The sequence below is a fragment of the Filicampus tigris genome, chromosome 1, assembly GCF_054856515.1.
Source record: "Filicampus tigris isolate MCC_2025a chromosome 1, RoL_Ftig_1.0, whole genome shotgun sequence".
In the NCBI taxonomy this organism is placed as follows: domain Eukaryota; kingdom Metazoa; phylum Chordata; class Actinopteri; order Syngnathiformes; family Syngnathidae; genus Filicampus; species Filicampus tigris.
This window is the reverse complement of record NC_141217.1, coordinates 7,705,935-7,733,581: the sequence shown is the minus strand read 5'-3', so window position 1 is coordinate 7,733,581 and position 27,647 is coordinate 7,705,935. Positions and strand designations below refer to the sequence as shown.

Sequence of the window (27,647 nt, the reverse complement as noted above, 5' to 3'; positions counted from 1 at the left end):
CTGAATACCATTTTTTCAACTAACCATGTCTGTTTTGTTACTCCTCCACAGTGCAGGTATGTCCATGAATTGTTTCATCATACCATGCAGGTTCACATAGATGATGGCAGCCAGCATTGCCTGCATTAAAAAATACCACAACAAAAAACATGAATGTTTAGCAAGATTTGGTGCCTTTGACTCTCCAACACAAATAGTGAGTCAAATAGTGAAGCATGGTGATTCATAATGGGCCACACATGCTGCATGTGATACTTGAATATGATTTGTACTGTAAAACAAAAGAAAGACCAGCTTGTGTATGAGTCATGTTGTGTGCAGTGGCTGTCTGCCTCTACACTTTGAAGGTTGTTGTTCAATCACCTGTGTCAAAGTGCTCTCATGCTCTCTCCATGGAAACTGTGTGGTCTGTTGGTATTTGTCTATAGATACATTAGGTTAAAAGGGCAAATATTGTTGGTGGTGATTCTGCATTAGGAACATGAGATAAATACATAATTTATTTATATTTTGTATAAAAAAAAAAGGTTTGTCAGCCACCCAGTTTGCCATTCAAGCAGTCTAGTTAGTTCTGCAGGCGTCAAACCATTGATCTATGAGACATTTGTTTTGGAGCCCTCTGATCTCTGCCTAGCAACAAGTAGCCACACAAATCTTTATAAACAATAAAAAGGCCTTCACAATTTCATGATATAATAATACGTAGGATTGTGAATGAATTGGTGGTGACTTGAATAGATGCGAATTGGCCATTAAAACAAACGATCACAATTGTTGTTTTAGTCAGAACAGTCCATAGCATAATGTTTTTTTTAGCAATATATTTATTACGTTTCAACACAATTACAAAAATGCTATACAATGCTTAACCCCATCCTTCCCCACCCTACCCAAACAAAACACTCTCTTATGTACTTGGCATCCTAATTACCATAGATTAAAAGGCATATACCTGAACATTCATATAGAAAAATTACATACACACTTGTACAGTTTTCAATATCCATGATTGCAGTGGATACCCTATATGATAGAATAACAATAGTAACAACTACAACATAGTCATAAATTGTATAAAATAAAAAATAAATATATATATACAGTATTATATATATTATACATACACACATACATACATAGGCATATATGTACACATACACATAAATACATACACATGCATATAAAAATAATATAAATAAAATAAACAATATAAATAAAATAAACAATCAGGTTACCAACCGTGGTGTAAATTAAGTCTATATATTAGTTAATAGATGTCCAACATCGGCTTTTGCCACAAAAAAATAATACAAGAGAAAATAAGAGTGACCCACCCTCAACCCCTGCCTGTTGAACCGAAACATAGACACCCCAAAACCCCAAAATAATTTCCTACATTCAACTAGAATAGGTCCACTCTAGAATGAGAACTATTCTCCCAAAACCCAGCAGCAATTGCTTATCTTTTTAGGATAATACAGCACTCATTTTGATAATCATTATCTTCCCATACTTTTAACAATACTTAAATCAACTCTAACCAGCTAAGGTATACCTATACAATTATAGAAACATCTTCCTATATGAAACACAAAACATATAATTTAAAATAAGTAGTTATCTAACTCCCTATGCAACAATTTAATATAAATAGTAATAAAAAAAAAATAGATGTATGAAAATAAAATAAAATAACATTAAGTCTGCCACCACACCAAACCGCAAAATGCTCTGTTAGAATCTATATCAAAACAAAAATATTTAGTATGGCAACATACTACTATATATAGGGATACCATATACCGGTAAGTTCCTCGAGTGGTCAGTCCTCCTCAGTCTCCGTAGTCAGCTTCTTAATGTAGTTGTTCACGTCAGTTGGTGTGTCGAAAACAAATGTGCGTTCCTCATTTGTTAACAGCAGTCTGGCGGGGTGTATGATTCGATGTTTGTGCAGTCCCTTCTCGTGCAGTGTCTTTCTCACGGCATCGTATCTTCTTTGCTGTTTATACACTTCAGCCGGTAGATCTGGAAGACATCAGACCCTATTGTCCTTATATCCCGCGCAGTCTTCAAAACGAGTTCGACATCCCGATAGTTCAGACACTTGACAATGACCGCTCTTGGGAACGAAGAGTGTCGGCTCATTGAAATCCGGTGGGCCCTCTCCTGCACTGGGATTCTTATTTTCAGGATGTCCGCTATCCATTTCTCCATAAATCCACATGCATCATTGCCTTCTTTTCCCGGAGTGCCCAAAATGCCAAGATTATTTCGACGACTTCTGCCCTCCAAATCTTCAATCTTGTTGTACATATACTTTGATTTGTTTTCGAGGTTTTTCCACAACCTCTTTCAGTGAGTTGATTTCGTCTTCCGCAGCAGACACCCGCTGCTCTGCTTCGCCAATACGCCGGGTGCATTCCTTAATGTCCGCTTTAACGGAGTTCACCACCGCCAACACGACTCCTATTTCCGCATTCAACTCTTGTTTGGAGGACTGTATAGCCCTCACAATATCCATCGTAGATGGAGTTTGCATACTTTCCTTATTCATGTCCTGACTTTGCTCCGAGACAGTGTCATCCGCCACGCTTTTCTCTTCGTCCTATCGATGAACTTCAGCAAGATTTTACGCCGTCTGCTGTTTGTCTTTTATCACCTTTTTTGGCACAACCGCTGGCTTTGAGTTCTTTTCTAGGAAATGTTACAGTCTTAGATCGTTGTTCTGGATTTTTAAACAGGATTTGTTGTAATGCAGCTGAGCACGAGAAAAACACGTCTTCTCAGTGTGCCGCCATAATCGGAAGTTGCCATAGCATATTGCTGCGTGCATTGTCACAGAGGAATGTTTGGGTGGCATTCAAGTCTCAGTATGTGTGACATACTCTATGTGGGGAATGCACATCGTGTGCGAAAGCGTGCTATGTTCAAGCGCAACACCCAGAAGTGTTTGCAAGTGTATAGGAATATTTAGGCAGCTAATGACATTTTAACTGTTAAATAGTCAGTCAATAAAGCCCACTTAGGCACTATTGCTGTCACTTCGTTGTTGGCCACTCACGCAATCCTAGCAACAAACAAAGGGAACTTGCTAACTTGGACGCGGGACTTGAGACGAAATACTCAGGTTAGCTTTAGCTAGCTGAGGCTGGTAAGACGCAACAAGAAGAGATTTCAAATTGGACCAAAATAACATCCTGGGTTCTGCCATTGGCCAGGGTATGGCGAGGGATCCTGGTGGCTTAAGTAAGCTATTTTAAACTAAAAAAGGAAAACCTTTCTGTAGGTTGATGCGGATTAGTCAGCACGTCGGTGTACACTTCGATATGTGTTGAAGAACGTGAATATGAGGTATTGTAAAGCACTTTAGACAATGTATGGTGTAGGTAAAGCGCTATAAAAGTGCACTTAGTTTTGCAGCATGGTAAAATTGGGTTTTTAATTTTTTGTGGACTATGATGTGTTTTTCGGCAAAAGAATAATGAATAACCCATTCGAGTTGATTCAGAACTTGTTCGTTATGTCAACAAGCAGAGCTGGGCACTTGACCATTTTTTGCCGGTGCATCCTCTGTCCCCTTCCGGTACCCTTCCGGCCTCGTCCCTCTGTCCTTATTCATAAAAATTAACGTCCTCCGACCTCGTCCTTTTAAAGGGGTTCCGTCCTTATGTCCGTCCCTACCCAGCTCCAAAAAAAAAAAAAAAAAAAGCGGTCATTGTTTATATGTCAATGCAGCAGACGTGAAAGAGGTCAGTCTCTGAATGGATGGGCAGAGACACCTGGGGTTGCTCTTCGGGTCGCTGATTGACTCTGAGGTTTCCCCTCAGCTTCCGGAGCGCCGACTGGAACTCCCTCAACAAATCGCGCGTGAGCAGTTTCGGTGCTGCTATCTTCAATTGAATCTGGCAGCGCAATTCAATTGAAGTCAATGTAGTTAGCGCGGGTGGGCGTGGATGATCCGTTTGGAGCGGTTGGATGAGGAGCGAAGCACCAAAAATCCACTCATTTGTCCATTCGGCGCAGCAAAATAAATGAACTTTTTCCCCTCTTTGCCTTGCGGCAGTCAATCAGCAACTATGTCACACACAGCGTTCTGTACACTTGGCGGTTACGTACTCCTCCAGCAGCGGACAGTCAAGCGACATGCTGGCGTCACTTGCCGGTGTGTTGGCTCTGACGCTGCTCGCGCTACAGGGTCTCATCACTTGTCGTACTAGTAGAACTCGCGCTGTATCTCCTGTTGAAAAATCTCCTGCGCAGTTGGGTAACTACCGGTAGTGGCGCGTTTGAAGTGTTCGAAGGCAATTTTTGTCGTTTGCCCATTTCGCCAAGTAGGTTGAGATGAACTTTGGCTGCCTCACGATCACATCACACGCATGAGGGCCAATTAGTGGGCCAGACTAAAATCCACCTCCGCCGTTGCTTAGTCGATCCCTTTTTTAAAACTTGTCGCCCCCTGTCCCAAAATGTCCCCTGTCCGTCCCGCCGTCCCGGACGGACGCACTGCCCAGCTCGGTCAACAAGAATAGCCAATGTGGATTTTGGGTGTGAGTCCGAGCTGTAGAAATAAGACATTTTCACACCAGAGTGAAAGAGCAGCTAAGACAGTTTACTGGTATGTACATCTATAGCATATATTTAAGAAGTTGGTGACCTAGCACCCCCCCCCCCCCCATCTAAAATGCTCCTGAATACTCAGCATCGATTATTCTGAAGCTAATCCACATCTCACAGAATACTTTGTGGGAGTTGTTACCTTGGTCACTTCTATGTTACACACACACACAGGTCATGCACGCCCATGCACACACATGCACCTTAGGCAGGTCTTCAAACAGAGCTCCAATCCACAGGGTGATGAAAAGAATAATAAAGGCTGATAGCGCCCCAGCAACCTGCATTGAAGAGAGACATAATACTGTATCAATCAGGCCCTGCCTTTTTTCCTTTAATGAAGCAAAATGATAAATGGTAGTCAGGATTCATCAGTTTGGTCGCAGCGCTTTAGGTGCCATGTGATGTAGAAAACTTGACTCAAGTGCAGACCTCTGCTAAGGCTTTGACATTTGTCAACTGCAAAATCAATGAATCTGACATCTTAAAAGCTAAAAGAAAGCAACACTTAATCCTGATTCTGAATTTCAGACTGCAATAAGATGGAAGACAACTAATTACAACTAGATTTGCTAAGATTTCATAGAGTTATTGTGGATTTCTGGAAATGTAAGGTTGTGACATGCCACAATCCATCCCACTTGACATATTACAATTGTGAATTATTATTCATTCAATGAAAGAGGCAAAAGAAAGATGTTATAAACAATCCTGATAAGTTCTTGCTTAATATAGACAACAGCTTTTCCAATCAATTCTGAATCCAGAACATTAGAAAAGATATGCGTGTATGGAGAGAGAGTGTGAATGATCAGACATTGAAGTTTTTTATCAAAATCCAATGAAAATAGTAACTGTGCTTCGTTGTTTATTTATTTGCTCTCCTTTCATGGTTTCTTGTCATTCCCAACGAAAAAGAAATACATTTAATGAAAAAAAAAAAATCACTAACTCATAATTGGCCAGGGTGCACAATCCAGACTATATGTTGCAATAACAGTTACAACAATCTGGTTCCAATAATATAGTAAGCGAATGGTCTTTTGAACAACATTGGATCTGAGAGGGGGGTGTTGGGGTCGGAGGCTGGGGGGCTTGGGTGGGTTGAGTCACAAACTTCATCGAAATTGAGGAAAAACATTTTGGCCCACAATGCATTCTCACAAAGTTACAAACCCTTTCTATTCTAACAAGTTTGATATTAAATTTATGTGGTCAGAGGTAACAATGCACCACCTCAAGGGTAAAAAACTGAGGTATTGCAGAATAAAATTGTAGAATAAAATATTTGCTAGAAGCTTAATATTAGGAGCATAAACACACAGTGCTGTACTTGCCTTCAGGACTGTTGAGAATCATTGGTGTAAATTGAAAAAGAAATAGTCAAAGTTTTGTCATATTACCTGATTAATATATGGCAAGAATGTGGTCTCAAACCATTGTTTATGTTTGTTGACATTCACTTGTTAAAATTATGACTTGAGGCTGCAACTGACTCAATCTCTTGACAATAACCCGGAATATGATTGGAAATGGAGTAAGAGCTATAGTGAATTGATATCAAATATCCCGCCCACCTGAGTCTTCCCGCCGGTGCTCTCCTGAACCATAGAGCGGGACATGGAACAGCTGATGGCGATACACTGGAACAGTGCCCCAATGGAGTTGCTAAGCCCCAAGGCTATCAGTTCCTTAAAGCATGAAAGTGACTCCTCTTAAGTCGGTTATTTCAACACCCTGGTCTTTGCGCTTTGTTTCCTACCTGGTTACTGTCCACTTTATATCCATACTTCAGTGCAAAGATTCTTCCCAGTGAAATGGCGATGCCGTAGCCAACCACAGACAGGGCGAAGGCATCCCCAATTACCTGACCAAAGAGTGAGGCCGCCGGGAAAACAGGCGGCTGGAGGCTGCTCGATAAGAGACAAAGAACGAGAAAAAAAGAAAAAAATCACCCCGACTTAACGTTACACTGATTAAAAACATTGTTTCTCACCCTGATGGAATTTCTCCAACCACGTCTATTCCATATTGCCCCTGTAAGTTCACTTGCCAGGATACCAGCGTTGCTATGGTGATCTGGAGTATAAGTGCGTTGATTTGATTCACTCATTCATTTATTGTAAATGGAGTGCCCCTATATTTGTGTGAGCGAAGCAATTTGAGGTGCATTATACTCACGCCAAGCAATTCCACAGGTATTGGGATAGGTATTTTTTTACTCAAGTATGAATTGAGTTCCTTGGCCAGGATGAGGCCAATAATGGCGACAATGCTGAGCACCAGAGTCCCAACGCTGGTCTGTGGAATTAGATAACATATCTCCAGTACTGTCTGTAATAAAACGATAAAGGAGAGACAAAGTGTAGTATATATGATGTGACAAAAGCAAAGATAAAAAATGTTTTACAACTTTTGCATTTCAATGAATACCCGCAGATACATGGCCATAAACGACTACAATACCATGCCAACCGTGTATGTATCTTCATTATACTGTTTGTAAAGTAATATAAAAGTTTGTCAGTAAAATCAGGTTCCAATAATAAGTCAAGTCAAATGGAACTGTTGTCTTTTAAATAACATTCAGTCAATCAGGGAAAAGATATAAAGTTCAGAAGAAGAATTATGAATTTTACGTTTCATTGACTTTCTGTTTTCATATGAGCCTGATGACCTGACATACATATATCAAGGAGAGTGGTCCGCTGTATCTCAAGGGGCTGATTCCGAAGGTGTACTTGAGCTGGGACACGATAACGTGGATTGCAGCACCTGTGGTGTAACCTCTGACCAGCGGCTCCGAGAGGTAGGTCACCACAAATCCAAAATGGACCAGGCCGAGCAGGATCTACATGGATCGGACAACAAGACATATGAACTCTGAAATGCCGGCTTCGTTACAACTGGGTATGGAAACAAATAGTGCACCTGAAATAATCCTGTTAAGAAAGTAACAGCAGTAGCCACTCGGATCCGTTCAGCATCGCGAGCAGGGACGTCCAATACACTCATGTTGGTCACATTGTCCCAATTCATAAAGTTTGAGTCTGGGGCTAATCGCTCCGTAACCCCACCGAGCATCACACTAATCACTGCAAATGTTCCTACAGGAAAGCGAACAGTACAACTAATAATCAAAAAACGGTACACCAAGACAGAATGTCAGAAGGTAATATTTCCCTCTATTGACATTCCTTCAGCGGAGCCAGTCTGGTTTCCTGTGAGTATATGAGCTCAGTATTCAACTAAACAGGCCCATATTTCACATTAAGTATGAACACCAATTCCTGTTGAATGTTGTGTTGTGTACAACGATTACAAAAAAGGAATACAATGAAAATCTTTTTCAACCTATTTCCAATTCAATACACAACAAAGACAAGATTTTTCATGTTCATACTGATGAACATTATTTATTGATTGATTTTTCCACATATTTTCTCATTTTGATGCCCGCAACATATTCCCAAAAAGCTAGTACAGGGGGAACAAAAGACTGAGAAAGTTGAGAAATACTCCAAAAACACCTATTTGGAACATTCCACAGCTGAGTTTCAAAATTGGGTATGTAAGGAGCATCCCCGAAAGGCTCAGTTGTTCACAAGCAAGGATGGGACCAAGTTCAACACTGTGAACAACTGCGTGCACAAATAGCCCAACAGTTTAAGAATAACTATCATCTACAGCCCATAATAACCCATAAAATTGAGATCACCTGGATAAATCTCTTCAATTAAGCGGCAAGCCCGAAAATCAACAGTGAATGCCTGTGACTTTCATTCGCTCAGACGGGACTGAATTAAAAAACGGCATCATTGTGTAAAGTATATTGCCGCATGGGCTCAGGAAAACCCTTGTCAGTTAACACGATTTGTAGCTAGATCTTCAAATGCAAGTAAAAGCTCTACCATGCAAAGTCAACGCCATACAGTTGATCAATAATACCCAGAAATTCTGCTGGCTTCTCTGGGCCCAAGATCATCTGAGATGGACTGATGCAAAGTGGAAATGTATTCTGTGATCTGATGAGTCCACATTTCAAATTGTTTTTGGAAATCCTGGACATGTTTGGGCCAAAGAGCAAACGGACTATCCGTATTATCATCAGCTCAAAATTCAAAAGCAAACATCTGTGATGGTATATGCATGGCATGGGTAAAGTGCACATTTGAAAGTTACTTACGGGTTTGGAGCAACCTATGCCGACATCCAAGCAACGTCATTTTGAGGGATGCCGCTGCTTATTTCAGCGAGACCATGTCAAGCCACAATCTTACTTGTGTTACAACAGCATGGCTTTGTGTAAAAGAGCGTGAGTACTCTCTGCCAGGAGTCCACACCCGTCTCCCATTGAAAACGTGTAGTGCATTACGAAGATTCAAATGTATGACAACAGTGACCCTTCACGCTTGAGCAACTGAAGTTGTACATAAAGAAAGAAGGGTAAACAATTCCACATACAAAGCAAATTAGTGTCCTCAGTTCCCAAACATTTGCGTGTAGTTCAAAGGAAAGTTGATGGAACACAGTGGTAAGCTTTTTGGGGACATGTTATAGGCATCAAATTCAAAGCGAGTGAATATTGAAACAACCCTAATTAAAAAAAAAAAACATCACTTTGAACATTAAATACAGTATCTTCTTGTCTTTGTAGTGCTGTCAATTGGATACAGGTTGAAGGTGATTTGCAAATCATGTTATGTTTTCATTTAAGTTTTATACAACATCACAACTTCATTGGAATCGGGTTTGTAAGTTTGTAAGTAAATTGAGACTATTTCAGTATGTATACTTTTTTTTGTAACATTATTGTTTGGTGGTGATCTTTGTAATGTAAAATGTGTAAAAAAAAAAAAGTCGTGTGACTGTTCCAGAGAGTATGTTGAGTGGCAAATTACGAACCTATTGAGATGTGCTTGGATGTGCCGAAGATGAAGTAGATGAGGACGGGGTAGAAAGAGGAGTAAAGCCCAAATACTGGTGGAACGGCCGCTAACAAGGCATAGGCCATACCTTCACACACAAAAAAAATCCCCCTTTCAACCGATTATGACATTTTCATGACAAAACCTATAGCAATAAATATCCAAAACACAGGAGTTTATCTAAAGAGACAAGGTCATGCTTTACATGTTCAGCAAGCGTAAAAATGCCTGCAATATGTTTGGATAAAGTATGCACATCTCACCTTGGGGCAGCTGCATGATGCCCACGCTGATCCCAGAGATGAGGTCACCCAGTGCGTTTTGTTTGATGGCGTAACGAGGCAACCACGACAGAACAGGGATGCTACTCAGCAGGGACCTCTTGACTCTTGGACGAGAACACCTGTGACAAAGGGGTGAGACACACGGTTGACTTGTTTTCATGTATACTTTAATCGGTGGACTCCGTTTGGAGCGTCGGATGTGAATCTTTTCATTTCATGTAAGTACAGTATGTATTCCTTAGTATGATAATAAACAGTAGATAACAAGAGACTTTGCCCAGGTTCTAACATAATGGGCCTTATTTTCGTTCCGGGCGTAAGATCTTTATCCGGATAATTTTCCTTTAAAAGGACGGGGTTGGGGGGCGATAATTTGTATGAATAAGGATAGAGGAACGAGGCCAGAAGGGTACCCAGGTCGCGGACAGAGGATGCACCGGCAAAAAAGGGTCAAGTGCCCAGCTCTGCTCGTTGACATAACGAACGAGTGCTGAATCAACTCAAATGGGTTATTCATTGTTCTTTTGCCAAAAAATACATCATAGTCCCCCAAAAATGTAATATCCTAATTTGATCATACTGCAAAACTAAGTGCACTTTTATAGCACTTTATTTACACCATAGCCTACGTTGTCTAAAGTGCTTTACAATGCCTCATATTCACGTTCTTCAACACATATCGAAGTGTACGACGACGTGCTGACTAATCCGCATCAACATACTTTTTCCTTTTTTAGTTTAATGCACATATATATTTAATAGACATACATATATACACGTACACCCACCCACCAATATTTTTACCCCCACATACGCATATACAGTATACACACATATATACACATACACACACCGCCTATAGACACACACATACGCATATATATATATATATATATATATATATATATATATATAAATATATATATATATATAAATCATTTTATGTATTTGCAATCGATGACAACTTTGATTCATTGATCGGCGATACAAGCATTCTATACAAGTGCTGTTTCTACTATGGTATGTAGGTTTGACAAAAAAAGGTGCAGAGAAGTGAGCATAAATTCCGAGCAGAAAACGAAAGATAGCTTGTTTCCAGTAGTATGACTTTCCGAAAAAAAGTGAATGATAGCAGCTTCAGACGACCAAAACACGTTTGGTGGACATGCCTACAATCAATGGGTGAGGAATGTTTACCTGAGTGATTTTTTGACATTGTCACACAGAGACACTTTTGGTATCCAAGTCCCGGCCAGTTTCTCCACAGTTTCTTCATCCATAATGTCCCTGTGGACTCTGTTTACTAGTTCTCTCCTCTCTGCCATGACTACAACAAAAGAGGTTTACAATATCAACTGATGGATCTTGCTTTCTAGAAATACACATTAAGTTCCATACTTCCTAAGCACAGGGAACATGTAGCAAGGGTTTTAGAGGTTAGAATTACCTTGTGCTTTCCTGTTGTATCCAAAAAATAAAAAGCGAATCCAAAATTGAAGTGTTCAGTTTCACCCCCCTAAGGTCAGATGACATGGGGGCTTGATGAACTCATCCAACTGAATAAAATAAAGCTTGTGTGGTCCTACGGTGTCCACTCCATGAAAAATGAGTCCTTGCGATGTGCAAATCAGTCCCCAGGCTTTCAATCTAATCGGTTGAAGTGTTTTCCAACCAATTCAAAGGGGAGAGAAGAAATAGCCGAGCATTTTAACTCGAGCATTTCTTGTATCTTTTATCCCTGAGAGCTTAGATTAGTCAGCCATTGGAGCGCAGTCAGGGTTGTGTCTTGTCCAATCATTACACCACATGGAAGAAAATATGATGCCAGATGGATTACTTTCAAAACAGATAATAAACTGAGCAGGGCAAACAGTAGGACAGTCAAACGGTGATCTTTACAGAACTGTCTTAAAGCCGTACACAACAGTGAAAAAGTCATTTTGAATTTGATTCAAATATGTACATTGGTTACACATGATGAAAATATGTTCAACTAATGTATAGTATTTTAATATTTCCAATTAGAAGAGGGCAAAACTGCATCAGTTGATCACATTTTCATCATGCGCAACGGATGATGACATGTTCAAATTACTACATCGCTGGCATGCATGGTCAAAACCCCCTATGTCACAATTTGATCAATTTCCTATGTTTTCACAAATCAGTTTAATATTGGTCAGTCCCCGCCTGTGTGTTATTTTTACAGATTATTGACCAACCTAAAGTGGTGAAAATAGCTTGCCTTCTTTGAAATGGACTGCTAATAGTTGAACAACCAATTTTTTGGGGCCCCTGAAAAGTGAGATTTTTAGAGGTATCGCCCGACGCCAGCCATATATTAATTCAACAGACATTGTAATTGATTCCTCGTTTTGCGGGAAATTAGTTTTTCAATACTGTATTTAAATCCTGCTGACCATCAGATTGTTATCAGAACTTAACTTTCTTCTGATGTTATGGTTGCCAGGTTAGGTTTAATGTCTAAAAGTACTACATAATGCTGTTTATTACATCAAGCCTTTGCAGTAACTTCTATTTTAAAAAAAGAAATAAAAAAATACTTAATTATAAAATGCTTTGGTGAGAATTTTGACCTTTGTGTTGTTAGGGTAATTTTCTACCCGGTTAGTTATACTGCATGACACACGGGGCTCTACCCATCAACAGCCATGGAACAAGAATGTAAGTACCCACTGTTGAGCATTCCAATGCTAATTGTGGCTATTTGAAAGATCATCAGGGTGTCCCAATGAAGCAACAATGACAAGAATGATTAACTGTAAGCCAAGCTCTGGATCATATCTTTGCTGAAAATGCAGCAGAGGACGCAAAGCAGCACGGATGAAGCTATTTGTGAGGAGGAAGACGATGTGGAATATCAACCAAAAAACACAGACACATCTGATCTGTATGACGAGGTCGTCACCGGTGCTGCTGAAACACTCAGATCCAGTGGCAGCACCTGTCGGCGCTCAGTATCTCTTGATGTAGAATGCAGGGCAGTGGCTGCAAATGTAATCAAAATGACCTCTGGGATCACGAGGTTTGCTGTGACAAAAGTAGTATATTTTGATTTATTTATGGCATTGTCACTCAACCCTTGTATGGTGTTTGTATTTTTGTTACTGTTGATGGGTCTGGTGGACAGTTTTCAAAACAACACAATCAAACAATTTTCTGTTAAAACACTCAACAGATGGTTACTACATCCCAAATTGCAAGTCATATGAACAGCAAACATTGTTAATATTTGCCCTTTACCTTTGTTAGATCGCATATATGAATTAATGTGCTACTCTTTTTTAAAATAAAATGTAACTAAACAAACAAAAACTGTCACGATGAGGAGGTGTTTTCTAATATGCCTTGGGTCATTTTTCTTTTGATAAAATTGAACGTGAACCCGAACACCATACTAGGGTTGGAAAAAAAAAGTCATCATTGCTATGACAAACCTTTTAGGAAAAAAAGTCCACGGCAACATGAAACTGATAGGAATGCCCGGATGCCAACATTGGTCTTGTTCTTCTTGCATGTGTGTACATATCCTGCAATGAGGCTGCTGATAATCTCTGGGATCGACAGGCAGGAATATTCTCCGGGCAATAATGTCCCTTCAGACCTTTCAAATGACATCAAGAGTTTTCAGATTTGAGAACAGACACCAGAGCAAACTCTGACAAGCTTGCTCCCCCTAGCCCTGCCAACATCATTTTCTTATATTTTATTTTTTTACCAGTTATGACCTTGAACAAGAGAGCTTCTCAGTTGGAAACTCACCATGGCGAGCAGAGTAAGAAGAAAATAAAAAAATAAAGAGCTGCCCCCTGTTCCCCTTCTCACAGGTGAAGTAAAGGGCTCCACTTTCATCAAAGTTTGTTTTTACAGACACCACTACTGCTGTTTCATACTGTCCCAAAAACAACGGAAAGTGATACTGATCTCCACTCTTCAAAAAAATGCAGCTGTGTCATCAGGAAGTGACAAAACGCCCATAATCATCTTGGACTAACTAAAAACAAAGTAGGACAGAAGAAGCTGACTGCCACCTATGTACACTTGCCAGAAACAGACCAGAAGCTATAACTACTACTCCAAGACATCAGGCCACGCCCAACCCTATGTGACAAAATACAGGACCAAAGCAGGTGACAACATCAAGGACCCAAACACAGTCACCCAGTCACAACACAAGGACTTGATTTTGCTTGGTTTGATTGGCTGTTGTTTGATCGAGCTTTCAAATGTACTTTTTGTATTTGTACTAGACCTGCTATGTTGTATGTATATTAAAGTTCTATTTCTGAAAAGATAAGATGTAAAATGCCCCCCATGAGCCGTCACCTTATCGTGGTGGAGGGGTTTGCGCGCCCCAATGATCCTAGGAGCTAAGTTGTCTGGGGCTTTATGCCCCTGGTAGGGTCACCCATGGCAAACAGGTCCTAGGTGAGGGACCAGACTAAGCACGGCTCAAAATGACCTCTTATGAAGAATACAATGAATGGATCACCTTTTTACCCCTTGCCAGGACGCGGGTCACCGTGGCCCCCTTCTGGAGCCAGGCCTGGAGGTGGGGCTCGGTGGCGAGCGCCTGGTGGCCGGGCCTGCACCCATGGGGCCCCGGCCGGGCTCAGCACGAAAAGGACACGTGGGCCCCCCTTCCCATGGGCTCACCACTGGTGGGAGGGGCCAAAGGGGTCGGGTGCCATGTGAGCTGGGTGGTGGCAGAAGACAGGGACCTTGGCGATCCCCGGCAACCAAAACTAGCTCTTGGGACATGGAATGCCACCTCTCTGGCAGGGAAGGAGCCCGAGCTGGTGTGTGAGGCTGAGCGGTTCCGACTAGATATAGTCGGGCTCACCTCCACACACAGCTTGGGCTCTGGTTTCAGTCCTCTCGAGAGGGGTTGGACACTCTTCCACTCTGGAGTTGCCCAGGGTGAGAGGCGCCAAGTAGGTGTGGGCATACTTATTGCCGCCCAGCTTGGCGTGACACACTTCTCTATTCTTTTTTTATATAAAACAACGAGCAACAAAATAAACTGGCAGGCTATCGAGCTATGTTGCTCACCTTGCCATGCAAGTAGAGTTAGCAATGAGGATGTAGTTCTCCTTTCTGTCGATGATGGTTCACTAACATGACCAACATGAATCACTAACATGACCAACATGAATAAAATATTCATTAAATTCATTGATTATATCTGTTACTTTATCAATGCCGATATTATTATTATATATAAAATATTCTGAATAGTTATATTTTTAAAGCGATTTCTTATTATATGATTTAATATTCTCCATGTTTCTTGTGTGTTACTCCTGTTCTGTCCTAATAGTGCTTGATAATATTGTCTCTTGCTAGTTCTCATGATGTTTACTAATTTATTTTTATATTTTTCATACTTAAGTAGAGTATCTTTTGTTCTTAAATTTAAAAAACGTTTGTATAGCAGGTTTTTCTTTTTACATGCATTCAGCATGCCCTGTGTCATCCATGGCTTACTCAAGCTTTGGTGCTTCCCGGTTACTGTTTTTAATGGACAATGTTTATCGTATAGGGAAGTTAAAATTGACAGAAATGCTTGGTACGCAAGATTAGGGTCTTCCTTCGAGTATATCTCTGCCCAATTTTGATTTTCTAGGTCCATTTTTAAGGCAGTAATGGTATATTTGGTTCTAAGTCCTGTTTCTGATGTATAAATTACTTGTTTTATTTTTTGTTGAAATAATTTTGAATAATTGCAAAGACAGGCAAGTGATCACTTATATCATTTAGAAGTAGACCACTTACTATTTCATAGTCAATTTTATTAATGAATATATTATCTATTAGTGTGACTGTATCTATAGTTATTCTACTAGGTTTTATAATTACCGGAAGAAGACAATTGCTGTACACTGTGTTAATAAAGTCAATTGTTTTCTGGTGTCCATTTGGATTTAATAAATCAACATTTAAGCCCCACAAAATAGTCACAGTTTTTTATCATTAGAATCGCTAAACATGTCCGCTAATTTTTTATTGAAAGTGTCAAGGCAGGATCCTGGTGTTCTATAGACACAGTTTATGATTATGTTGGATGATTTTTTTTATATGAATTTCAATAGTTAAACACTCTGCTGCTGTCAGACTCTTTAACAAGAACATTGTGTAGTCTCTACAAACTGGCGGACATTAGTGCAATAGTGCAGTCCTGCACCTGAGCTCATATCGTGCAATACCCAATATTCCCCACTACTGTAATACCGTGCAATACTCAACATTCCCCACTACTGTTAGTCTAGTTTTATTTTTATCCAATGCTGTCCCTTACATTTCACTACAGCACTGCAGCACTGTCACTTACTTAGAGTATTTTCCTCTGTACTATGTACAGGCCAAAATGAGTGTTCCTCGTACTTTTTATGTAGATGTATGTTGGTGTGTATATACATGTGGTTATACACATGTTACTGCTTATATTTACATAGGTTTGATCCCGAATGTTTGTCGTCAATGTTATACATTAATGGCTACATTATGCCGCCATCCCTGTGTGACCTATATCTTTGCTGCTGTAACAATGAAAATTTCCCCACTGTGGGATCAATAAAGGCATTCTTATCTTATCTTATCTTATCCATAATATTTTCCATAGAATAAGTCAAACCTTCAATTATATTACATCTCAGAGTTTTGTTAACATAGTCATTGTTAACACCGCCCCCCTCCTATTCTTTCTATTCATTGTGAACATTTCGCATCCTCCCATTTGCATATTGCTTATTTTTTCGTCATCAAGCCACGTTTCAGATATCGCTATTATTTGGAATGTCTTTATACTACTCAAATATTCTTTACTTTTGGTGAAATTTTTATAGAGGCTTCTACTGTTAAAATATATAATTGAGAGAGCATTGTCCATTTTTATGTTTTCATTTAACTGATCATCGGTATAATACTCACATCCAATATTAGTATTTGTATAGAAATGGTTATCTGGATCTAGATTATTTTCAGGCTGAAAAGTTTCATGTTCAACATATTCAGAAGCTCTTAAATGTATTTCTTCTGTATGTGGATTTGCCATTTCTTTGGTGTTAGATTTATTGCACAGACATGATGTTCAAATAGTCACTCAGCGTTGGCATTGCTAATACTGGACATGTTGCTGCTGTCTTGGCGTGCTAGTACGAGGGTGAATTATAAGTTTATCGTAACGTAGATAGGCAATCTCTCCTCAGTCGCGTGCTGCTTTCATTTTTGGGATCAATTCCTTTCTTTTTTGCCGAATGGCTTCTGTAAAGTCCTCATTTATCCTCATTTGTTGTTGTTTCCTCCACTCCATCTATGACCAAGTTGTTTCTCTTTGATTGTCCTTCTAGGTAGTCAATTTTACTAGTTAAGACCAGTAAACTGTTACATACGTTATATATTTCTGTTTGCATATCTTTGCAGTGCTCCATTTGTTTAATTTGACTTAATTTAATGTCCTCAAATTCCTTCTGTGTAAATTGTAAACTGGGTTTTACCTCTTGTAGTTCCTTTGTAATACTGTCAAGTCGTGTATTGCTTGAGTCCATTATCATTTTGACAAATCCTTTAAAGTTGTCCTGTTGTTGTTTCATAAGTCCAGTGCACATTTGTCTTTGCTGTTGTAGTAGTTGGTTTACCTGTCCGTATGTCATGAAATCATCCTCTGGCTTCACCTCTGGCTTCTGCTTTGGTGGCATGTTTTTGTTTGAAGTACAGCTGTCCCGCCGTCGCTCGCTGGCTCGCTCGTGCTGTCTCGCTCGTGCTGTCTCGCTCGTGCTGTCTCACCGTCGCTCGCCGGCCCGTCTCACCATTGCTCGCCGGTCCATCCTGCCGTCGCTAGTGCTGTCCCGAGAGGTGCTTCAGCTGCGCAGCGAGGCCAGAGACCCCGGGCTAGAAGTTGGTAGTGGGGCTAGCCGTTGGTGGTGGTGGGGCTCGCTAGCTCGGTCGTGTAGTCCCGCCGTCGCTCGCTGGCTCGCTCGTGCCAAATGCAAATGCAGCTATACAGTATCGTTTCGTATCAATAGCAAATATTAACATCATTTAGGACTTTCAGTTCGGAAGAATGCAACTATGACTGGATGTAAAGCCAGACTGGGCTTGATTAAAAACATTGTGAGTTTCTAAATGATAATTGAGCTGCAGTATTTATTGACCAGTCTCTCGAAGGTTTTAGAGAGGCAAGGTAGAATAGAGATGGGCCTATAGCCGTCCAGGCCAGAGTTAACGCGTCCTTTGAAAAGCGGGGTGAGTGCAGCAGATTTCCACTTGCTGGTTACAAATTCACTTACACTGCTAACTGTTCAACTACAAAAAACATTCTTAAACTTAGTTTGTTCAGAAGTAATGTTTTATTATCTGAAAATAGTCAGGAATCATAACTCTATCAGTTCTTCATACAAAAAGCTCAAATATGTCCCCGACACATTACAACACAAATGTAATGTTAAAATGTTATTTCTCTGACTTCCGCGTTTAATAGTGCAATCGTTTTGAGACGTATTACAGACATACTGAGGAAGCAGTCCAAGTTGTACATTCAGCTTTATCTTGCATCGGAGGGAAATTCCTGAAAAGAGTGGATAAAAAAAAAATCAAAACCAATTATGTGATGTCATACCAAATCACTGCAATGTAAATTTAAAGGGACAACTTTTTTCTCGGCTAGCATCAGTTGTAGATAGATGTTCTTGTGTAGTTTGCATAAAGATAAGCATTTACATTAAGAGTGTATTATTACAGGGAATATATTAAGGAAAATTGACTTTTTAATTGCTTGTACAGAAATATATTGTACACACCTTTGGAGTGCCTGCTCACCCATTTACAATAGTTTGAAATTACATGACCCCTCCATGAGCCGTCACCTTACCGTGGTGGAGGGGTTTGCGCATCCCAATGATCCTAGGAGCTAAGTGGTCTGGGGCTGTATGCCCCAGGCAGGCTCACCCATGGCAAACAAATCCTAGGTGAGGGACCAGACTAAGCACGGCTCAAAAGACCCCTTATGATGAAAAACATTTATGGACTCCAGTTTCCCTTGCCCGGACGCGGGTCACTGGGGCCCCCCTCTGGAGCCAGGCCTGGAGGTGGGGCTCAATGGCGAGCGCCTTGTGGCCGGGCCTGCACCCATGGGGCCCGGCCGGACTCAGCCCGAAAAGGCAACGTGGGTCCCCCTTCCCATGGGCTCAACACCGTTGGGAGGAGCCAAAGGGGTCGGGTGCTGTGCGAGCTGGGCGGCGGTTATAGGCAGGGACCTTGGCGATCCCGGCAGCAGAAACTAGCTCTTGGGACATGGAATGTCACCTCTCTGGCAGGGAAGGAGCCCGAGCTGGTCTGTGAGGCTGAGAAGTTCCGACTAGATATAGTCGGGCTCACCTCCACACATAGCTTAGGCTCTGGTACCAGTCCTCTCGAGAGGGGTTGGACAGTCTTCCACTCTGGAGTTGCCCAAGGTGAGAGGCGCCGTGCAGGCGTGGGCATACTTATTGCCCCCCGGCTTGACGACTGTACCCACCCTTTTTGGAGTCCTCGGAGGGTGTGATGGAGAGCGCTCCACCTGGGGACTCCATCGTTCTGCTGGGGGACTTCAATGCTCACGTGGGCAATGACAGTCAGACCTGGAAGGGCGTGATTGGGAGGAACGGCCCCCCTGATCTGGACCCGAGCGGTGTTCGGTTACTGGACCTCTGTGCCCGTCACGGATTGTCCATAACAAACACCATGTTCAAGCATAAGGGTGTCCATATGTGCACTTGGCACCAGGGTACCCTAGGCCGCAGTTCGATGATCGACTTTGTAGATGTATCATCGGATTTGCGGCCGCATGTTTTGGACACTCGGGTGAAGAGAGGGGTGGAGCTGTCAACTGATCACCATCTGGTGGTGAGTTGGCTCCGATGGTGGGGGAAGATGCCGGTCCAACCTGGCAGACCCAAACGTATTGTGAGGGTTTGCTGGGAACGTCTCTCAGAATCCCCTTTCAGAAGGAGTTTCAACTCCCACCTCCGGCAGAACTTTGCCCACGTCCCGGGGGAGGCGGGGGACATCGAGTCCAAGCGGACCATATTTCGTGCCTCCATTGTTGAGGCGGCCGATCGGAGCTGTGGCTGCAAGGTGGTTGGTGCCTGTCGTGGCGGCAATCCCCGAACCCGCTGGTGGACACCAGCGGTAAGGGATGCTGTCCAGCTGAAGAAGGAGTCCGATCGGGCCTTTTTGGCCTGCGGGACTCCGGAGGCAGCTGACAGGTACCAGCTAGCCAAGCGGAGTGCAGCTCTGGCGGTTGCTGAGGCAAAAACTCGGGTGTGGGAGGAGTTCGGGGAGGCCATGGAAAATTACTTCTGGACGGCTTCGAGGAAGATCAAACACACAATCATAAAAGGCAATAAATGTCGCAATTTAGGATGAAACGCACCTCAAGAAGCACAGGCAGGGAGTTGACACAGCGATGGATGGCGTGATGGACTGATGGAAAAATGGAGGAGCCGGGCAGGCTGTGGGGTATGCAGCCCTGATACCGAAGCTGGGATAAAAGGCTCTCTATTGACACATAGCACACCTCAGGTTGGCCTTTACAAATGAACTTTGGTCATGCAATCAAAAATATACAAAAATACAGTGTATAGATAAAGATGTTTGTGACAGCACTGACGCCTATCCAGCGGGGAAAAGAAGCATGCACACACATGCAGGTGTCTGCGAGCTGCAGCACGAGTCACAATGAATAAGTTAAAAATAAATTTAAAAAAAAAACATGCAGTAAAACTGACCCGGGCACGAGGCCAAAAAAACACGCAGACTCTGGGCTTCAAAGTTCTCCACAAGCTGTTGGACACACATAAGAACAAAAGCCTTGAGAGGATGCCGTGACTAGATTTTCTTTCACAAAGCTTGACGGGTTAGTGGTGTATTTTTTCTTTTGCTTTTTAGTGAGGTGAAAGATGTGATAAAGTTGTAAGATTAAGATTGGTTAGTCATTCATACAAAGCTGTGAAAAGCAAGACGATGTGCAATCAATGGGGTGTGTATCATATTTTCATGATATTTCATATTTTCACGCTGCTGATCCTCACTCACATAAAATGAGAATTTGAAGGGATTTTCTGAAAGGGGAGAAAAAACAACGTAGTGCTCCACTTTGAAGTACAAACCACTTGGCTACCACTCACTCGCAAAGTGAAATGAACAAACTCTCTTTATATTTTCAAGTTGACGACTTTTCAAAACTTGACTTTCAAAAATCTAAGAAGAGCTTTTGTGGGGATTACCAAGCGTGCTGTGTTTATTTCTGAATTAAATACAAGGTGAGGATTATTTTGATACAGTGCAACTGACTGGCAATAGTCCAGCAAGTATCTTGTCTCTCATCCAGATTCTGCTCACCCATGACCCTGAACAAGGTAAGCAGTAGGAAATCATTCATAATAAAAAAAAAAATGTTAATTGCATCACCCTGTGAGGACATATTGACAAAATAACTTCACAAACCTTGAGAGTACTCATCATCATACTGGAGAGACGAGTCAATGGAGTTTGCTGCAAATTGTTTTTTTACACTTATTTTTTAACATTAACCTGCGGCCAACAAAAACAAAATCAGCTGACTGGTCAATGCCCCATCTCATATGGTCTCAAACTCATATGCAATATTGAAAGTTGCACAAAAAGTTACCTGTATAGTCAGCTGAAAAAATGCATCTTGAATTCACATTTCTTAAAAGACATTTCCTTAAAAATGCGCTCAACCATTTTTAGCAGTCTGATGGAAATTAAACATTTTTGTCCATGCTGACTAAAATGTGAATTGAAAAAACATTGTGTCAATGAAATGATTAAAATAAATTGAATTGCTATTAATTTCCTCAAATTAAACTGGATACATTTTAATCATGCCCCACCACTCATAAATATGTGTTTGACAAATTTGAAGTCAAATAGCCGATGAATACAGTATTTTTGTGACCACTTGTGAGAACGTAGGTGTTGGCTTGGTGCAAGCTGAGTTTTGCCCCAAAAGGCTGGAGTCAGTTGCGTCACCTTGCCTTGACTGTGCTTTTACAAGATAAATATGGAACAAATTGATGAATCACCTTGCAAAGTGCTGTAATGGCTACACTGTCCATGAAGCTGACCGAGCTCAGATCCAGAACCAAGCAGTCTGTTGACAACTGGGCAGAGGAGGACAAGGAGGTTTGGACTTCTTCTGGATTCTCCTTTTGAGCACGACTCACAATCTGAAAAGAATATGGAAGAAGTTGGAGATCATTCCATAACAATGTGTTGGTTTGTGTGTGTTTACCACCTGTGTGATCTCAGTGAAGACCACTTCAGAGTTGGCAAAATATATTGGACTGGGACAAAGGATTATGGTAACTCCTGGAACCATCTTTGCCTGTGAAAAATACACACATTAATCACTTAAAGTGGACGTCAATGAAAACATTTTCAAGAATATGTTCTATGCAAGCCCACTAGTTGAAACAGGGCATTCTGATATTCTGTTATCAACCAAATATTCTGTTAGCTATTCATACTGATTTATAGGATTGTTGCCCCTTGACTTTTTCTACACTAGCTCATATGGCATCCAGTCAAGCGTAGAACAAAAGCAGCACATTTTTCATTAGTATAACTGCTGATAGATGAAATTAAAACGTAATTAAAAACAAATAAAACAGTGAAAATACCTCAGTGTAGAGTTGCACATCTTTGTAACAATCTGTACCAGGAATTTGACCTAACACAGCAGTGGAGGAGCTGGAAGATAAGGACAGCATAAGGACACATTATTCATGACAACATGACAGAGGACGACACAGCTAATTGGGGAAAGAAGCTAAAAAGGCAGACAGATACCACTTCCATTATTATAATAATATTGTGAGAGCAAAGTATAAAATATCTACTATTGTTAGGCAAAATATCAAAGGTATGTTAAACACAATTAATTCAACATTTAGCTTTTAGAATGGACAGTGTGCATACTACTGGCACATTTCTAGAACCATATTTAATCCTGTATATTATGGTTAAAAGTAATACAGGTGTACATTAAAAGCAATAGTAACATAACTTGAAAATTTGTCTCATTAACAGAACAGGTTCCATGCAATTGTAGTTTGTTATTTGTACACAAACTCAATATGAATATATCGTTATCATTATTGATAGTACAATGCTGCCTTGAGATATGAGTTTTTAAAAATCCGTAACCATGCTCTTAACTAGGGTTGGGCATCGTTTGAATTTAGGCAATTCCGATTCCTCGATTTGATTCCAGTTCCTAACGATTCACCATCCCAATTCTTTTTTTTTTTTTTTTTTTCTTTTGGGTTCGGGTGCGGGGGAGGGTCAAATATTTGTTTCATGAACTTTTCTACCGAATATGAATTTTTCTATGATTTACTCAATGGATATTTTTGACAAATATATTAATATCAAACCTATGAGCTTGAATTATCCGCAAGAGAACTTTATTTTGGAAAACCTCAAGAAAATACAATACAATAATTCATCTTATAACATGCTACTAAACACTCATTGATGGGCAAGCAAAGTGTGCAAAAAAAAAAAAACCAAAAAAAAAAAACTTGTGCTCAATGTGGCCATTGAACATAGTGTAGTTCATTTGTATACTTACCCGATTCTGACGGCGGTGCGGTCCGTATCACTCGGCTGAGGGTCGGACTCGGAACTGGCGACCCGACCTCACTGTCGGCGTTGTGAGCATGCGTACGCAAGCACACTTATTCATTGGTTGGACATCTCGATGGGTAGGAAGGAATTTCACAACACCGGTAGGTCGACGCAAAGAGTCAAACACAGAACATTCTAACAGTTCTACCCCATGTAAAAAGGTGTTTAATCATATTAGACGCGCATCCTCCTTTGCACAAGATTAATTTTTCAACGTGTTGCACTGAACAGCTTGGTCTTTTTTTTATGAAGCGCAGCCACATATTTGACCCGTGTTGAATATCCATAATTATCACACCCGGCGAACATTATCCAGTAGTCTTCGTTGCAGTCTGTGTGTTGTCGGCAGACTCTGCATTTGCTGCTCGTAGACGCACATTTCCTATTGGTTGCACTATGCTCGTGTCTGTCGATTGCGCACACTATTGGTACTTTCTTTGTTTTGGGCGGCTTCCTCTGCGAGACGGATTAGGAATCGATAGTGGCACCGACATTTTTCAAACCTGAACGATTCCAGGAGAACCGAGGTAATAGTCCCCGTTCCACTCGGTTCCCGATTCCCGGTGCCCAACCCTACTCTTAACTCAAAACAATTGTATCTCAAATCATCATTTCCCACTGAAATGAATGTAAATGCCATTAAGCCATTCCTGCCTCCCCCCAAAAATGAACAAAAATGTTTGTGTTTTCATTAAGAAAAATATAACTCTATAACGTAATTTATAAAAAGTAACAGTAATAACATAGAACGTCAAAAAAATTGAACAGATTTTGCCACATTATTTGATATGACATTGTGCAGCGCCTCCTGGTGTGCACACCTTGGCTACTCCAGGGGCATAAAATACAACCATAGAGATACACAAAGAAGAGTTTCCCATCTGACTCAGTAAGCTGCAGTAATATTAGTATTTTTTTTGCAAAAAGCTAAAGAATATGTCTGCGAGTATTGTTATATTGTGTCTCTATTAGTTTTGCTCCACCGTTTGTGTTTAAATATACGTCACTTGCAGGGTTATAACACCGCAACAGGAATGCTATTCGTTAGCCCATCTATAGCATTTTGGATAGTCTGTTAACATTAATCTAAACAAACTCTCCTAATGCAAAGCTATGGGACTGTTTAAAAGACCTGTATTTTTCTTTGTTTAGTTTGACAGCGAACTTTAATTGGGAGTGGCAATAAAAATTTTGAAGCCATTTTTTTGAAACACTCTTCTATCTGCCAAACTGCAGCTTGTTTTGAAGTGGATTGAGTTGAGTTAAATGCCACCATATAGTGCTTGTATCACAAATTTGTGCTTGCAAGTAAAAACAAAAACAAAACAATTAGATAAACTGCCCATATCTAAAAAAAAAATTGTAAGTCAAGATCATTTGCGGTGTTTGATTGTGAGTTGATCAGTTCAATCAATTGAAGGCTTCAAGGTAGGTCACACTGAATATCACACAGAATTCTCTGCAGCTTAAGTGGTAAGAAAAAAACCCACTGACCGTTGTGTTCTGTAGATGAGCACAAGCAGAGAGAAGGCGATGGCCACTGCCAGACCCAGGTCCAGGTTCAGGACTAGAGTTGAAATCAGCGATGCCACCCACACGAGCTAACAAGAGCAGAGGTCAAAAGTTCATAGTGAGGAAGGCAAGGGTAAGTAGCGTTATGCTCATCTAGTGCAGTGGATGTGTCAGATTGAACGTGTGCGCACGCGTGTACACTACCAGGTCCAGCCGATCAGACTTCCATAACAAAAGCACATCTTTAAACTGAGCCAGCAACCCCTGCAGGTTCACCACAATGACCACTGCTAACACTGCCTGCAACATACAGCAGGTTTTCAGTCATTCATTCATCCCTGGATACAAGGTTGACACGCAGCGACAGTCAGACAAATGTTGACTCGTGACGTGATGATTCCATCCATCAATTTTTCGACCACTTATTGTGGCTAGTGTTATGGGTGAGCGAATGTTCTCAGACTAGACAATAGTTTGGTGGAAGTGTGCGTTATTCGAATACATGACTCCGTTTCGAATAGTGAGGTAAACAAGGTCAGCATCCTTATTGACCAGTGCTTTCCAGCATCTTAGTTATTTTCATATTGTATTCTTTGCATAGTATAGCAGTGACCCTGTGACTTTGTGCTTATGTTGTATGTTATTGAATGCTATCTGGCTGAATGATCTAAAGTTCCTTTCTATGATTAATAAATATTTAGCTATATGGTGATCGTCACAGTTTGTGTTTTTTTTCTAACAATTACCTAACATGCAGCGATTTGTACTGGTAAAGTGAACACGTGGTTTTCAACAAAGCCTGAATGTGTATGCAAAAATAGTTGCAATGATATTACAAGACTTTACCTTTGGCAGCTGCTCAAAGAGATGCCCAATCTTTAGCAAAACGGTTAAAATCATCAGGGCTGAGACCAAGCCTGACATCTGAACGGCAAAACCAAAGTGCAAATGAACAAGGACAAACATGAGACAAACATTTGCATTAAAAAAAAAAAAAGATGCATATTTGAATAAAAATCACAGCAGCTAGAATGTATCATGATGCCCTTTCAACATATGAGGAACAATACCTGTGATTTGACACCGATGCTTTCTTGAACCATACTGCGTGAGAAGGAGCAACTGACAGCAAAACACTGGAACGTGGCACCTATAGAGTTACACAAGCCCAGAGCCAGCAGGTCCTAAGGGGGGGAGATAGAAGAAAGTTTGTATTTTTTTTTTTAAATATCAAGGTAATCTTTCAAAAATATTGGTAAAGGTTTGGAGAGGGTTTCAAGTGATGTTTGGAAAACTGCGTGCTGTTGAGTTTAGACATCAACTAGTCCAAACGTCTTCTATTTGAGTCACTAAGGTGTCAATAGAAGAGACCACTCTGCAATTTATGTGGTCTTGTTTACATTTATTACAATATACCAAAATGACTTGCTTCGAGGGGTGCAACAAAATATTGATAACAATGAATTGCCTCTCACGGAACAATATCACTACACCTGGATCAAATATTGACATTACTGCTGTCCCTTGAAAGGAATTACCTTCAGTGTAATGTGCTCAGACAAACTGTGATGTATAGCTGAGGTGATGTCTGTTACCAGGAAACACCCTGCTTGAAATAAAATTAAATAAAAAATATGCAGCTTATGAAACACCACCAACAGAAAACGACCCCGTTTTCTACTGCCTACATGGAAAAAATGACACGGACCAATTATTTTATGTGATGTTAATGGTCTATATTTTATAAAGTCAATGAATCATCCCGCACAACCTTCTCATTTAGGTTCGGGCTAGCGTGGGCGCAAAAGTGGACCCTTAAACATTTGACAAGGAATTGGACAAAAGCACATAAGTAATAATAATGTTGAAGTTTTTGAAGAACTGTGTTAGAAGGACTGCACCTGACTGGAGTCAAAGTGGTAACCATGTTTGTGGGCAAACATGGAGCCCATGGCTGAGAGGAAACTGAAGCCCACCAGAGCGACCGACAGAGCCGGAATGAACAGTTCCCTGGCCATGGAGAGAGACGGCATGATGGGGGGCAACAGGCTGCAGAAGAGGAACGAGAACAGAAAATACCCACCGAATGACAATTCAATTCAATTCAATCGCAGCCATTTTCTCACGGACCTCAATACTCTTACTATTGTTCAAAATCTATGACTTTCTTTTAGATTCAGCAGAGTAATCACAAACCCCAATTCCGCACCCATCAGGAATTGTTGCTGCTCTGATCGGTCCATTATGTGACATGTTGCGATGACATACAGTTTCCCACACGGAGAGGAGGAGAGAGAGGATGCAGCACGCAGCTCGTTGCTGCTGCAACGCAAGCTAGTTTGGCAATAAAATTAAATGCATCGTCTCGTCATCTCGGCCACTTTATGGTCGTAGCAGACACGAAATCCATTGTTGTCGCTGTCTTTTTGAAGCGACACCCCCCGACTTGGAACACAACTGTTTCAAAACAACTTGTGTCCGGGAGTATATTAAGCTGCGCGCAGCACTCAAGGATGACGCTGGCACATCAAGGTGGAGTTCATGCACTTCTTCTGGCGTCTTTCCTACTTCCGGAAATACGCCATAGCAAACCTGC

General features: G+C 41.0%; 2 protein-coding genes across 10 annotated transcripts in view; both read right to left on the bottom strand.

The window, feature by feature from the left end:
* Positions 1-13,887, bottom strand: part of slc26a6.2 (solute carrier family 26 member 6, tandem duplicate 2) — a 28,896-nt gene extending 15,009 nt beyond the window's left edge. Inside the window, exons 1-14 of the mRNA XM_086050002.1 lie at positions 13,610-13,887; positions 13,285-13,451; positions 11,274-12,835; positions 11,024-11,153; positions 9,806-9,945; positions 9,520-9,630; positions 7,546-7,721; positions 7,301-7,465; positions 6,796-6,948; positions 6,611-6,693; positions 6,377-6,524; positions 6,192-6,305; positions 4,818-4,895; positions 25-120 (exon numbers count right to left, since the gene is read on the bottom strand). Coding sequence (XP_085906128.1) covers positions 25-120; positions 4,818-4,895; positions 6,192-6,305; positions 6,377-6,524; positions 6,611-6,693; positions 6,796-6,948; positions 7,301-7,465; positions 7,546-7,721; positions 9,520-9,630; positions 9,806-9,945; positions 11,024-11,151 — 1,392 coding nt within the window. The 5' untranslated portion in view covers positions 11,152-11,153; positions 11,274-12,835; positions 13,285-13,451; positions 13,610-13,887. The remainder of the gene's footprint in view (positions 1-24; positions 121-4,817; positions 4,896-6,191; positions 6,306-6,376; positions 6,525-6,610; positions 6,694-6,795; positions 6,949-7,300; positions 7,466-7,545; positions 7,722-9,519; positions 9,631-9,805; positions 9,946-11,023; positions 11,154-11,273; positions 12,836-13,284; positions 13,452-13,609) is intronic.
* A 4,295-nt stretch (positions 13,888-18,182) lies between these two features.
* slc26a6.1 (solute carrier family 26 member 6, tandem duplicate 1) overlaps positions 18,183-27,647 on the bottom strand; it is a 32,229-nt gene continuing 22,764 nt past the window's right edge. For 6 of the 9 annotated variants that reach the window (XM_086049941.1, XM_086049950.1, XM_086049932.1 and 3 more), the window contains exons 9-19: positions 26,953-27,100; positions 26,122-26,235; positions 25,898-25,975; positions 25,256-25,351; positions 25,034-25,140; positions 22,531-22,600; positions 22,146-22,235; positions 21,934-22,077; positions 20,614-20,668; positions 20,259-20,383; positions 18,183-18,413 (exon numbers count right to left, since the gene is read on the bottom strand). In XM_086049941.1, coding sequence (XP_085906067.1) covers positions 18,390-18,413; positions 20,259-20,383; positions 20,614-20,668; positions 21,934-22,077; positions 22,146-22,235; positions 22,531-22,600; positions 25,034-25,140; positions 25,256-25,351; positions 25,898-25,975; positions 26,122-26,235; positions 26,953-27,100 — 1,051 coding nt within the window. In that variant the 3' untranslated portion in view covers positions 18,183-18,389. Of the gene's footprint in view, positions 18,414-20,258; positions 20,384-20,613; positions 20,669-21,933; positions 22,078-22,140; positions 22,236-22,530; positions 23,555-25,033; positions 25,141-25,255; positions 25,352-25,897; positions 25,976-26,121; positions 26,236-26,952; positions 27,101-27,647 lie in introns of those variants that run through there. The other 3 variants (XM_086049914.1, XR_015089366.1, XR_015089365.1) reach the window with 3 other exon arrangements.